The sequence below is a fragment of the Rhea americana genome, unplaced genomic scaffold, assembly GCF_003343005.1.
Source record: "Rhea americana isolate MKP2758 unplaced genomic scaffold, rheAme1 scaffold_21, whole genome shotgun sequence".
NCBI classification, from domain to species: Eukaryota; Metazoa; Chordata; class Aves; order Rheiformes; family Rheidae; genus Rhea; species Rhea americana.
Window position 1 is genome coordinate 2762606 of NW_028186258.1, and position 12479 is coordinate 2775084.

Below are 12479 nucleotides of genomic sequence, written 5' to 3' on the forward strand. Positions count from 1 at the left end.
AAGGAGCAGGTCTTGCTCTGTGTTGAGGGATCACAGAAAATAGGGCTGGAAGGGACTTTGGGAAGTCGCCTTCGTGCTCTAAGGTAGGATCCATTCACTCCCTACATTTGATCTTTGCAATTTTACAATCCGAAGAAACTGGTTCTCTGGCTTCCCCATACTGCCCATGGGTTACCTGAGGCTTTGCCTCAAAGAGAGCRCGAGTGAGATGGCCAGGGAAAGGAAAGCTGAGCCCAGCTTCTCCAAATRTCTCATTGATAACTGCTTGATTATCTTGCTTTGTACCCTCTTTGCCTCTTGCTGTGCAGTTTCAGACAGAATAAACCTAGCAGTAATGAACCATCATCAAACTGGCAATTGCTTCCTGCCYGGCTTACGTTAGCAGAGAAAGAGAAAGCAAATGATGATTAGTCGTATGTCTGCACTCAAAGATAAAACCCCCAAGCAGAAGCCATCTGCCGAGGCATAAAATAATAATTCTGGCGCTAGCCTTGTCTGAGTGCAGTGCCATCAGCTCTCACCGAAACGTAACGTAATGCAGGCCTAATGCTGAGCTCTAGCAGGTGGCCCATAACCCTGTAATAAACTCCCTGACATTATTGATTTTCCCCACCAAACCGAGCCCTTTTGTCTAACTACATTAACTTCTGCTTACTGAGCATCTGCGCATGAGGCAGAATGCACATAAACAGCAGCTCATTTCGGTGAGCAATCGCAGCTCTAAGTATGCCCTCGGTTCCCCTTGCCTGTCTTTACATGTCGTTATCTGCTCAGATGGGTTATTGCAGAATTCAGAAATGGCCCTTGTTAGTTATGGGAGCTCACAGGGAACACTGACAAAAATCTTAACTAGGGGGAATCTGAAATATGCTTCTACCACTAATTATGCATACAAATAGCCCTGAAAAATAGGGCCTGGGAACGCTGTTACCATTGCATACATTCAGCCCAAACCTGCCTCTGTTCACATGCGTGCAATTGCAAAGCTCTGTGTGTCTAATACATTTTGCCATTGCTTTGATACTCTGAAGGGTATCACACAGTGCTGAAAATCCTGCTTGCTTGGCTTATCTCATACCCAAAATGATGTGCACACCCTTCTGACGCATGGCAGAGCCAAGCTGAGGAAAAGGAGGGCAGCATAGCATGCTGTTTGTCTGGGGTGCTTGCTACCCTTTGCACCCCGCTACGCAGAGGTGAACTGCAGGCTCAGCCTGCAGGTCGTTTAGAAAAGTAGATAGGCTCTCAAGACCTGAAGTGATTGCATGCAGGGATCAACCAGACTGGGCTTTCTGGCCATCTCCTAGAGCTCAAACTCTGAGCAGGTCACAGTGAGCTTAAYGGGAACAGAGCATCACTCCAAGGGGAAGATTTCATCCTTTACAGGCCAAAGGATGCCAAAGCTGAGGTCCTGGAGCTAGAGACCTGTGGGGGTTTGGASGCAATGTTACTGCTTGAGGCAAATGGTAGGCAGCTGTGCTCCAGAAAAGATCTGGCACTGATGCTCCCTCTAAAAYGTTTGACTCTCAGCTTTACATGCAACAGGCTTTGTATACAAAAGGGAACATAGTTACTTTTTCAATGAGACAGAGGTTTTAAGAAGTACTTTTCTGTTCAGATGTTACATTTTCATCTGTTCAGTGACACAGAGTCCCCAAAGAACCAYGGGTGGATGGTGGAAGGGATGAAGAACAGCATGTCCTTGGGGTGTCCTATGTGTTTGGAGTCCTTGCAGGCAAGGCAAGCCCTGGATTAGTGTCTCTTTCTCAGGAGGGGACTGATCTTTGGCCTGAGTGTTGCAGGGAGTTATTTCCATGTCTGGCAATGTCCTGCCTGGGAGAAGTCGGGTGGCCTCACAGCCCAGAGTCCTTGCTTTAAGCAGATCTCTGAAAGGCAGACCACTACATGCTGGTCCAACCCAGCCGCCCTGGTGGCAGACTCTAGGAGCTCGCATCTGAATCAGCACAGCTCCTCATCACAGTCTGAAGGTGCCAGCCACCATCAAGCGTTGTTCTGTCCTCCCTTATAGACTCATCACAAGGAGAAGGCAAGTATTGACCAGTCTATTAATGAGGCAAGAGGAAGGAACGATGAGGAGGAAAATAACTCACCTGTAGGYGATAGCGTGGATGTGTGTGTCAGAGAGAGTGTCCAAGGAAAGATGCGCTATAACCCACCTGCCAGCTCTACGCTTGCTGTGGAGAGGCTGTGGTCCGCACGGACAGCCCTTCCGGCACAGCCAAACCCACCGCTGCAGCCCCATCGGGACCCAGCAGCAACCCCGTCCCCCCAGCTCCTGCCATCGGTCCCGACGGCGTCCTCTGCACCCCAGCGGCACACGGGGAGCCCACCGCAGCCACGAGCCCTGCTGTTACGGCTCTCAATGCCACGGTCGCAGCTAGCGAGCCACCAACTGGCACGTGAAGTGCAGCCACGCCGTCAGAGGGGGTATTTTGTGTTTGTGTTGGCAAAACTGGCTCCAGGTGGCTGCCGGCCCAGACAGCACGAGAGGCCGAATTTGCCAGGGCCCCTTTGCAGATGCAGAGACAGGACGTTTAGCGTTGCAGGGTGGCAGATCCTGCCAAGATCCCTTCCACAAATGAAACTAGCAAATCAGTTTGCCATCCACTGAACATCTCCAGATGAGAGCTGCTCATTTTGCCTAATAAATATGATCAACAATTTACTTTTTCTTTAGAAGTGGTTTTAAAAAAGGTTTATATTTCCCCATCCGTCTGAGAGTCCCATTTCCTCCCTTGATTAGGAGGGGACACACGAAAACATTGAGCCAGGGTTTGGCACAATGAGGAGGAGCAAAATCTTCTCATAGGASTTTGGGAAGGGGAAGAAATGATCATTACTGAAAACAGCAATGATTAAGCCAGTTCTGGGTGAACAGCCCCAGGCAGACCCTGAGTATCCTGAGAAGGGCTTTTTACACTGACATTTTTGGGGTACAGGCTGGCTTGGCAGAGCCGCTCCTGAGACTGTGTGTGTCTTGCGTTCCCCACCACYGGGAACAGAGCCGGGATGTCACTCCACGCCAGCAGGTTTGTCCATCCGAGGTCAAGRGAAAGCTCTTCCCAGCCCCCATCCAATAGACTCAGGTCAACWCCTTGATCTGAAAGGGGCATTTGGGGTTAGGAGCAGGATTTGAACTCATTTGGGAAGATCTTGATCACATTAGTATCTGGCAGTGACTCCATGGATGAAACAAGGCAAACCTTAAACTATGCGATTATAATAGGTTTGTTTATAGAAATTTTATACTTTAAAAAGTTAATAAGCTTTATAAACAATAAAGAACAGAAAAACTGTACGCAAGGACTTTAAACTTAAAGAATCTGATTTGCAGCTGGCATAAATTGGTGATGCTCTGGAGTAGCCAGTCAGATCCATTGAGGTCAGAGAGCTAAACTAATTTAAACCAGGCGAGAATCTAGCCTTTAATGAACCCAGGAGATACGGAACGCGTTAGTCACGCGGTGCTCGGCTGTCGGTGCAGCACAGCCGGGGTCCCCAGCTGCCCCGCACCGCCGCGGCTGGGGCACTGCGCACGGTCGCCTCCCCTCCGGGATGTGCCCATCCGTTCGGGTAATGGCGTTTCGGTGACAGGGTGTCCTGGCGTGAACRAAACTGCTGTCAAGGGTTATTCCAAGTTCTCCCTGTCTCCTCTAACCTCAGGAGCTGCCTGCGTGCATTCAYGGAGAGATTTATGGCCCTGTTTTCCTCCTGCTTTCAGCTGTGTTAAGTGGCCAAGGGACTGATCCTTCACGGGGCTGAGGGCTTCCTATCCCTTCTGCAGCGGTGGGAGTCGAAGGGACAGAGCATCATGTGGGAAGCTCTGTGCACCGCATCTGCCCAGTCCCTGTTGGATTAGACCAGGATTTGAGTTCCTAAGAGGCTTCCTGTGCARAGCTTGCTGAAAGGCTGATTTTGCACTTAACGCCTTTCCTGGGCCTCGTTCGTGTTAGCCCTGTGACCCAGCAAAAGCTACTGGTGACAACACATCAACTACAGGCATCTGAGTGGCCTTTCCTTGAACGCKCCCGCCGACCTGTACCAGGGACGCAGCGAAGTCAGCAGAGCAGCGTAGCCCACGCGATCGCCCCTTCAGACGGGCTCTGCACGCCGAACACGGTGCCTGGGTGCCGGAAGGGGAGCGCCTCGGTGAGACGTAKCTATTCCTGGAGGATATGCCCCCGGGTCGGGCAGAGGTAGGCATAGAAAAGCAGGCAACTGCTCCGTCTGACCTCCAAAACCCAGCACCTGGTTCTTCACGGAAGACGCTCTGCACGTGGCTGTGCTCTGCTCCCCCATGGTGGGGACCGGGCCCCTGGGACATGAGCCTCAGCCTGGGAGGGGAAACAAGCCCCAAAGCAGCGTTGGAAGAAGGGCGATGGATGTCCCCACGGAGGGGCTGCCCGGGGACAGGAAGCCCCACACTAGCAGGTCCCTTCCATGGCAGGGCCGTGGTGGTTTGGCGGGCAGAGGACCAGCCCGCACGGGGCACTATGGAGCTGCTCCCACGTCCAGCCCAGCCCTCAAGTGCAGAGTAACGCGTGAAACAGCCAGAAAGCACACCGAAAAAGGCAGGGAAAATGGCTTGTCCAAGGCTACACGGTGGCAAAGCCGAGGACGAGGAAGTTACCGCTGCCGGGGTGAGACCGCCGCGCTCACGCTCGCGCTCACGCTCACCGCGGCGCCTCCTCGCCAGCGCCTGCGAYGGCCGTGCTCCTCTAGACCCGCGGGCAGCTGCAGCGCGGGGTTCAAAGCTTATCTTCGGTCAGTTTTACAATATAAAGTGTCTTTGTTTAGTCAACAGGATCGCTAATACATGTGATTTTGTTGTTAATAGAGCTGTAAGAATTTTAAGCACCTCTTGGGAATGTGTCATTTTTGGTTGGCTTTTTTAGGCATCACAGGGTGCTGCGTTTGTCTTTGTAAACAAGTACTGAATAAAACATTTTGAGCACAGCCCCACTTTGTACAAGTGTCATGCAGGTTTATAAAGTTCCAGAGAGAATAAATCAACTGCAAACTGCTGCCTGGCGGTTGACTTCGCTCCTTATAAATAGCTAATTTGGACAACTTCTTCCTTCCCCATGTCATAGGAAATTCAAATGCTGTGCATATCGTTAACACGTTCGCACAAACCAAAGCTGCTAGAGCCTCTTCTGTAAGCCTCGAGAGCCAGAGCTGAGCGAAGGTTCGCGCCACGTTGCTCTCCCTTCCTTTGCGGGGAAATCCTGAGCAATGCGAACAGGTAAATGCAACCGGCTCACTGACACCGCCGGAGGAGCAGGGACCACATTTCCTGGGGCCTGGCCTGGCTTTAGCTACGGTCTCACTACGGCTGCCAGGTGATCCTGATTTTTGCAGCCACCGTCAGCCAGGGGAGAATCAGGCCCAAAGTCAACTGCGGAAAACAGCACTGGTTTAATAAACCCAACAGAAAAACTTTCGAGCTCGAGGTTTGGTTGTGCCTGGCTGTCTTCCGGCCACACCACCCGGTGCAGGACGCAGCTCCCGCGAGCGCCTGCGCGGCTGCGCCGCCTTCCCTCCCTCCTGCGCCGGATCGCGGCGGCATCGGCCCCGCACGGGCTGCAAACTTACCTGGTCCTCCCAGGACGCACGCGGCATCGAGCAGCATCCGTCCCAACAGCCCCGCGAGCAGCCCAAAGGCTCTAATCCTGCCAGGTGCTGAGCAGCGTCGACTTCGGTCCCTCGTCTCCGGAGTTTGGCGCATGTTCAGCGCTAACAGGATCAGCCCCGCACTGTAATAATCAGGGAGCGAGGAACTCAGCTTGAGCGAATTTCTCCCCCCACCCAATGCAAAAATGCTGTACATTCCTTTATGCAGGTTTCCATAGAGTTGAACTTCTACTATTTTTTTGTTGTTGCTGTTAAAGGGGTCAGCAAAGCGGGATCTCGCGTTCAGGAAACGTGGAGGAGTTTGGGGACACTTTTAACGTCTTGCTGGTGGGTTGGAGGGCAGCATTAAAAACAGCATCCTGCAAATCTCAGCACCAAAGAGGAGTAAAAAAGGAGTAGGAACCCCGGGGCAATCTGTGCAGACATATTGCTTTGCAGATCCTAAGTTTAAATAAGTTATTTTTTTCCCTGCTTCCTTTGTTAAAATATGATATTCCAGCTTTAATTGCTTCAATCCTATTACTTGTTCCTTTTAGCAGTGCTTGTGTAGCCCCTTGCTGTGGGGAAATCCCCTGATTGCGGGTCCGTGTTATTTAGACAAGTACTCTTTCAGAAGTAAATGCCATTCTTAGCGTAGGGAAGTACTTTAGGTCTAAAGGGGTTAAGAAGGCCTCCCTGCATTCAGAAACATGCAGGGGTCCCACCGTGCCAGTTCCAGCCTTTTAAACTCTTTCCAGCTTTTTTTTCTTGCAACAAATCTGTCTGACTGCCACCAGGACATAGGAAGCGTGTGCCTGTCAAAGAAATCAAGTTTACTTTTTCTGACTTGTTAACAGAGGCAGGGTATAAATAGAGCTAACTCTGCTCAGACTATTAGCATTTCTCTTAAAATAAGGGGGTAACTTCCGAGGACCTTTAATCCAATGAGGTCCAGACCAAGCTGCACTATCAACAGAGACAGGAAAGGAGCTTGCTGAAATTTTTACAGAAAGCAGGTGTTTTTGGGTTCCTCAAAAATTTAAGGCTCGCCAAGGAAAAAGCRACCCAGGCAAACGAGAACTATCCTCCAACTCAGTCCCTGCCATTGCCCTGGAGAAGTTCTGAGATGTTGTTGGTGCTGTTCACTCGGTGGATGTGGATCTTGCTGGGGAAGAGCAGTGTCCTCTTGCTTCTGGAGGTCTCTCTGAAAGGGAGAGCTTTACCTCCCATACGGTATTCACACGCTGGGATATGCCCAAATGACATGAACCCCAACCTGTGGGTAGACGCGCAGAGCACTTGCAAGCGAGAGTGCGAAGCCGACCTGGTGAGTGATGCACATTTCTATACATCCGTGCGTGGACTACGGGGTTTGTTGGTGTGTGTGTTTGCACCACAGTTTGTTTCTGTTCCAGATAGAAGGGCATCGGCACCGTGCGGGACTTGATCCAGACAACGCATGTATTTAATTGACCTTTGATCTATCTAAATTAAAAAAGATTTGATGCCTCATCTGTTAAGTGCGGAGGTGTGTGGCACTCTCACTTATGCTGATGTAGGTGCAGCAGTCACTCTGTTTGATCATTTTCCCTGTTTTTTTGCCAAAGGAAACATCTGAATTTGATACTCCAGAACCCAGCATGTGTTGGGGCCAATCCATAGTATTTTAGCAGTGTCACCAGGTTCTTTATTGTCAGTGGCCATCATCAATGCTTTATATTCCTGGGAGGAATTCTGGATGAAATCACTTGATTTAGCATGTAAATCATCAGCCTTTGCTGCACTTGAAACATGAAGCGTGCTTGGAGTGAAAACAGGGACATGGATAAAATGACCAGGCAGATGTTCTCGGTGATGCTTCCAGCTCAAAATGTGCTTAGCTTACAACCCTGAAAATCATTTTTCAACCTGTCAGCACTGCCAGCTCAAGCTGGCATCTGAAAATACCTGCTCTTCCTGTCTCTTACAGCATGTCCAACGGCACAGATTCTGCAGTCGAAACCAGGCTGACAGCCGTATATACCATGCTGAAAAAAATCAATTGGTTCATGCTCTGTAGCCAAATAGCTTCTGCAATGATAAAAGTAGTGGGAAATGGAGTAAGAGGCTGGCCATCAAGTAAACGCAGATTTGCTGAAACAGACCTATGTTACAAGGAAGGTGCTCTCTTAATTTTGGCGTTTCTGATTAATCCTCCTCTATTTCAACTACCAGGTGCGGCAATGAATACTAAAACACTTGCAAAAACCTAACAACAGCAGAGGGCATTGTTTTAATAAATTTCTAGTCAAAAATTGAAAGTCAGAAGCCACTGGATAAAAATCCTTTTGCTTTTGCCTTGTGGCAGCCCGGAGTCCTGGGAACTCGCATGCCTGCGGTCTGCAAGCGACCCAGCACTGTGCCACCGGCTTTGCTAAAACCAGGCTCATTAAGCTCAGCTGGAAATATTGTTCATTAAGTTTTGCAACTTTGCTTCTGRAACCTAGTGGTGTGCAGCTAGAAATGGGGAAAGAGTTACGCTATTAGGTCATCTTTTTCCCTATAAGGAAGAGATCCAGGACTCAGGAGAAGCTATTTAGTTTGGTAGCTTACAAAGCAATCTTTTTCTCACTTACAGAGAAAGCCAAAGGATTTTAGGGGGACTGCAGAGGTTTAACACAAAGCAGGAATGTGTCCTGTTGTGTATATCATACCAGTGTCCATGGTCCTTTAAAGTAATCCATGAATAACACAGTAGCTGTGATACTAACGGACATGTATCAAATACCTTTTCTGTATAGAAAAAAAAATYCTGCTAAAATTAACCACAATTTACAGCTGACTGTAACTAACATGAAGTGTAATAAATCACTAGAATAGGGATGCTGCATTTGAAAATAAGACTAAAATAGGACAGAARCCATTATGAGATGTTTGGGGTTTGTTTTTCTAAATACCATAGAAAACAAATTATTTCTGGAGCAAGAATTTCCTTGCTTTTGAGATATTCTATTTCCTCTACAACATGAACAATTACAAGTCCTTGGCAGTTTCGCCTCCAAGAGTATGCTGTTAGTCTCAAGGAATTCAAATAATACTTTACATACTTTTGTGGAAAATAAGAAGGATTACTGCCTACAGCCATATGATAAGACTTTCCATCCGCTCTTGTTTCTCAGGGCTTGTCCTTAGGCATTTCGGAGAGTGCTGGAAGGGGGGTTGTTAGTTCTGTAGTCAAGCCGTCCATGTGACTGTGAGAGACTTACGATGAACTTAGTGTCTGAGAAAAAGCAGTGCCTTTCCTTTCTCTAGGGTCTTCTCTTAAAGCACATCAGAAACCCCAGCATGGTTTGCCACATGTCACCTCGCATGGCAGGGCCAGTTGTACTTGATACTGGTGGGGAAACGCAGCTTCGGACCCCAGGTTATGTGAGATAGATAATCTTTGGCAGAAGTGGGTTCGCTAAGTTAAGACCCTGAAAGTTTCTGGGAGCTCTGCTCGCTAGCTCGGACTTTACTCTGTCCCCGTTAATGACTGGGTTGTTTCGTTTCCCCTCAGGAGTGTGAGACATTTGAGAAGTGCTGCCCCAATGTCTGCGGGACGAAGAGCTGCGTGGCGGCTCGGTACATGGACGTCAAGGGGAAGAAAGGGCCGGTGGGAATGCCCAAAGAAGCAACCTGCGACCGTTTCATGTGCATCCAGCAAGGCTCAGAGTGCGACATCTGGGATGGACAACCTGTGTGCAAGTGCAAGGACAGATGTGAGAAGGAGCCGAGCTTCACCTGTGCCTCCGATGGGCTCACCTACTATAACAAGTGCTACATGGACGCAGAAGCTTGCATTAAAGGCATTACACTGAACGTTGTCACCTGTCGATACCATCTTACCTGGCCAAACACCAGCCCTATCCCACCAGAAACAACAGCTCGCCCTACTACTGCCTATTCAGAGACGACCATCATTGATATCTTGCCACCAGTGCTAGTGAACAACCCAGTCCACCAGTCAGTCTACGTGGGAGAGACTGTGAGCTTCCTCTGCGATGTTACAGGGAGACCCAAGCCAGAAATCACATGGGAGAAGCAGGTCGATGGGAAAGAGAAAGTCATTATGAAGCCAAATCATGTCAGAGGGAATGTTGTGGTCACCAATATTGCCCAACTGGTCATCTACAACACCCAGCTCCAAGACGCAGGCATCTACACCTGCACTGCAAAAAATAGCGGTGGCCTTCTCAGGGCCGATTTCCCCTTGTCAGTTATCAAAGGAGAACCCACATCCAAAGAAGCTTCCCAAAACAAAACRCATTTTCCAACAGACGAGTGTCTGAAGCAACCAGACAGTGAAGACTGCGGAGAAGAGCAGACCAGGTGGTATTACGATGCAAAGAAAAACAACTGCTTTACTTTCATCTACGGGAACTGTAACAGCAACCTCAACCACTTTGAGACCTATGAGAACTGTATGTTAACATGCATGAACGGCCCAATCAACATTTGCAACCTGCCAGCTCTCCAAGGTCACTGCAAAGCCTATGAGCCCAGATGGGCCTATAACAGCTTGACAAAGCAATGTCAGTCCTTCATTTATGGTGGGTGTGGAGGCAACGAGAACAACTTTGAAAGCAGAGAGGCCTGTGAAGAGATGTGCCCTTTCCCAAAAAACACACACTGCAAAGCTTGCAAACCACGCCAGAAGCTGGTGACAAGCTTCTGCAAAAGTGACTTTGTTATTCTGGGCCGTATAACAGAACTGACCGAAGACCAAGACTCAGGACATGCCCTGGTGACAGTGGAGGAGATTCTCAAAGATGAAAAAATGGGATTAAAATTCCTGGGGAAGGAACCACTAGAAATCACACTTTTGAACATGGACTGGAGCTGCCCATGTCCCAACATGACCACAGTGGATGGCCAGCTCATCATCATGGGAGATGTCCACAACGGCATGGCTGTCCTACAGCCAGACAGCTTTGTGGGGACCTCCAGCATCCGTCGCGTACGGAAGCTCCGCGAAGTCATCCACAAGAAAACCTGTGAGCTTTTGAAAGAGTTCTTAGGATTACATTAACCTTCTGCACATGTGTCAGCCTTCCAGACCTGTGCCTTAGGTAGGGCTAACAAGCGCTAGGCTAGTGTACAAACTAAACAAGCTATTTGAAGATACACTGTAGGAATTATGCAGAATCCTTATTTTAATCCATTAATCGTGCTTAGCAACAATGTAGTATGGTCTTTGGMAAGCACGTAAAACAGCAGCAAAAGGCTATTAATCTTGTGCTGAAATCAATTTTTCCATATAGGAGTGCCATTTAAATAGATGACTCACTGTAGTAATTATACAATTTTTATGTAGCTTCCATCATAAATGACGGAATTCATAGCATTTGTGTAGCTAATTGGTACACAGCTAAGTAATATATAAGGTCAACTTAATCTGTCTCACTCACAGTATGGAAATGTTATGGTAAGTCACACTCTTGTCTCCTCACAGCAGCACTAACATATTTGAAGAGAAAACCCTGTAAATTATTGTCTATATTTACAATTGTACACATTTAACCAATCTATGMATTATGAATTTGCTCCTTTTAATTGAAAATTTCCTAGCCATTTTCTTTGGATTGTACTTCATTTTTGAATGGCAATTGGTACCTACCTTGCAATCCTTACTCAAAAAACTCCCTTGATTCTATACTCAGGACAACGGGTCTGTGTAAAAGCCCAAGCACAGTCTCATCCCTGAGCAAACTTTTCTGTCATAAGAATAATGTCAGCAAACATCCTCATTCCATTGCACTTCCCCGTTTTTGCTTTAATCAATACATTGCTTGTCTAACACTAAAAAGTCCTAGGCAGAGGGACGGCTGTATGCTGCAAGCTGTCTTTTGTTTTGAAAGCGCGTTACACCTGAGCATATGCTGTGCTTTATTGCTTAATTTCATCAGCATGCCTGATTCTATAGGTAAGAGAGTAAAGAGCGGTCAGAACAAAATTGAAGATTGRAAAGTGCAATAAGCAGTCTGCAGACTGTTACACATGAGCCGACACRAAGCTGCGGAAACACAAATGCGTATACACAAACATACACAGCATACACTCTTCAAAAGCGTTTATCATTTTGACCCTTTTTACAGCAGTCTTTCAAATCACTGAAAACATTTTGTGCAGGGTCACACTGTGTGCTTGTATGAAAAAATATCCCAAGAAAACCAGCACAGGCCGTGGGTGAGAGCATGTGCGTACACACTGGATTGATCATTTTAATGTTTGTGTGTCCAAAAATGTAATGTTTGCATATGCACAATCCTTAAATAAAGAAAAGGCTGATCCTGGAAAAATCCTGGCTCTGCTGAGGACCGTCTTTGTACCGAAACGGGGAGAGCATTACATGGCGATCCTTATCATTACTACGCTCTTTGTTCGGTTGGTTCAGCGAGTTACTACAACAGTGCCCAGAGCTTTCTGCTGTCGCACAAAAGGCCGATTCAAGGCTGGAAATGTATCAAGATACATTTCAGCGAAAGGAAGGAAGGTGCTGCTAGCGCTACTCCGTGGTGCCATCTAACGGGCTTGCTGGAGGGCCTGCCGGAGGCGGCGGGAGGAGAGCGGTTCCCGGGCAGCACGTGTGCTTTTTGCACAAGCGTGTTGGGGCTGGTCACGGTAAGGACCTGGGGAAGGCAGATGCTAGGCTTCAGCAAGCCTCGAGGTCCAAAAACCTTGTGGGCCTTGCGGATATCAGCAGAGGCTGCAGGGAGGAAACCTATGAGACAGTGGAGGAGCTGAGTTCAGAAGAAATGTTGGAATATGGCCCAACTCCCATTTACAGGTAGGCTTTCTGCGCCTTCCACCTCATAGCCCGAGCG

General features: G+C 48.3%; 1 protein-coding gene across 1 annotated transcript; it reads left to right on the forward strand.

Annotated features, from left to right (window-relative positions):
• Window positions 1–6760: 6760 nt before the first annotated feature.
• On the forward strand, window positions 6761–10684 carry WFIKKN2 (WAP, follistatin/kazal, immunoglobulin, kunitz and netrin domain containing 2). The gene is made up of 2 exons (XM_085304594.1): window positions 6761–6961; window positions 9173–10684. The coding sequence occupies exons 1-2, from the start codon at window positions 6761–6763 to the stop codon at window positions 10682–10684; spliced, it is 1713 nt and encodes a 570-aa protein (XP_085160720.1).
• The last annotated feature ends 1795 nt before the right edge of the window (window positions 10685–12479 follow it).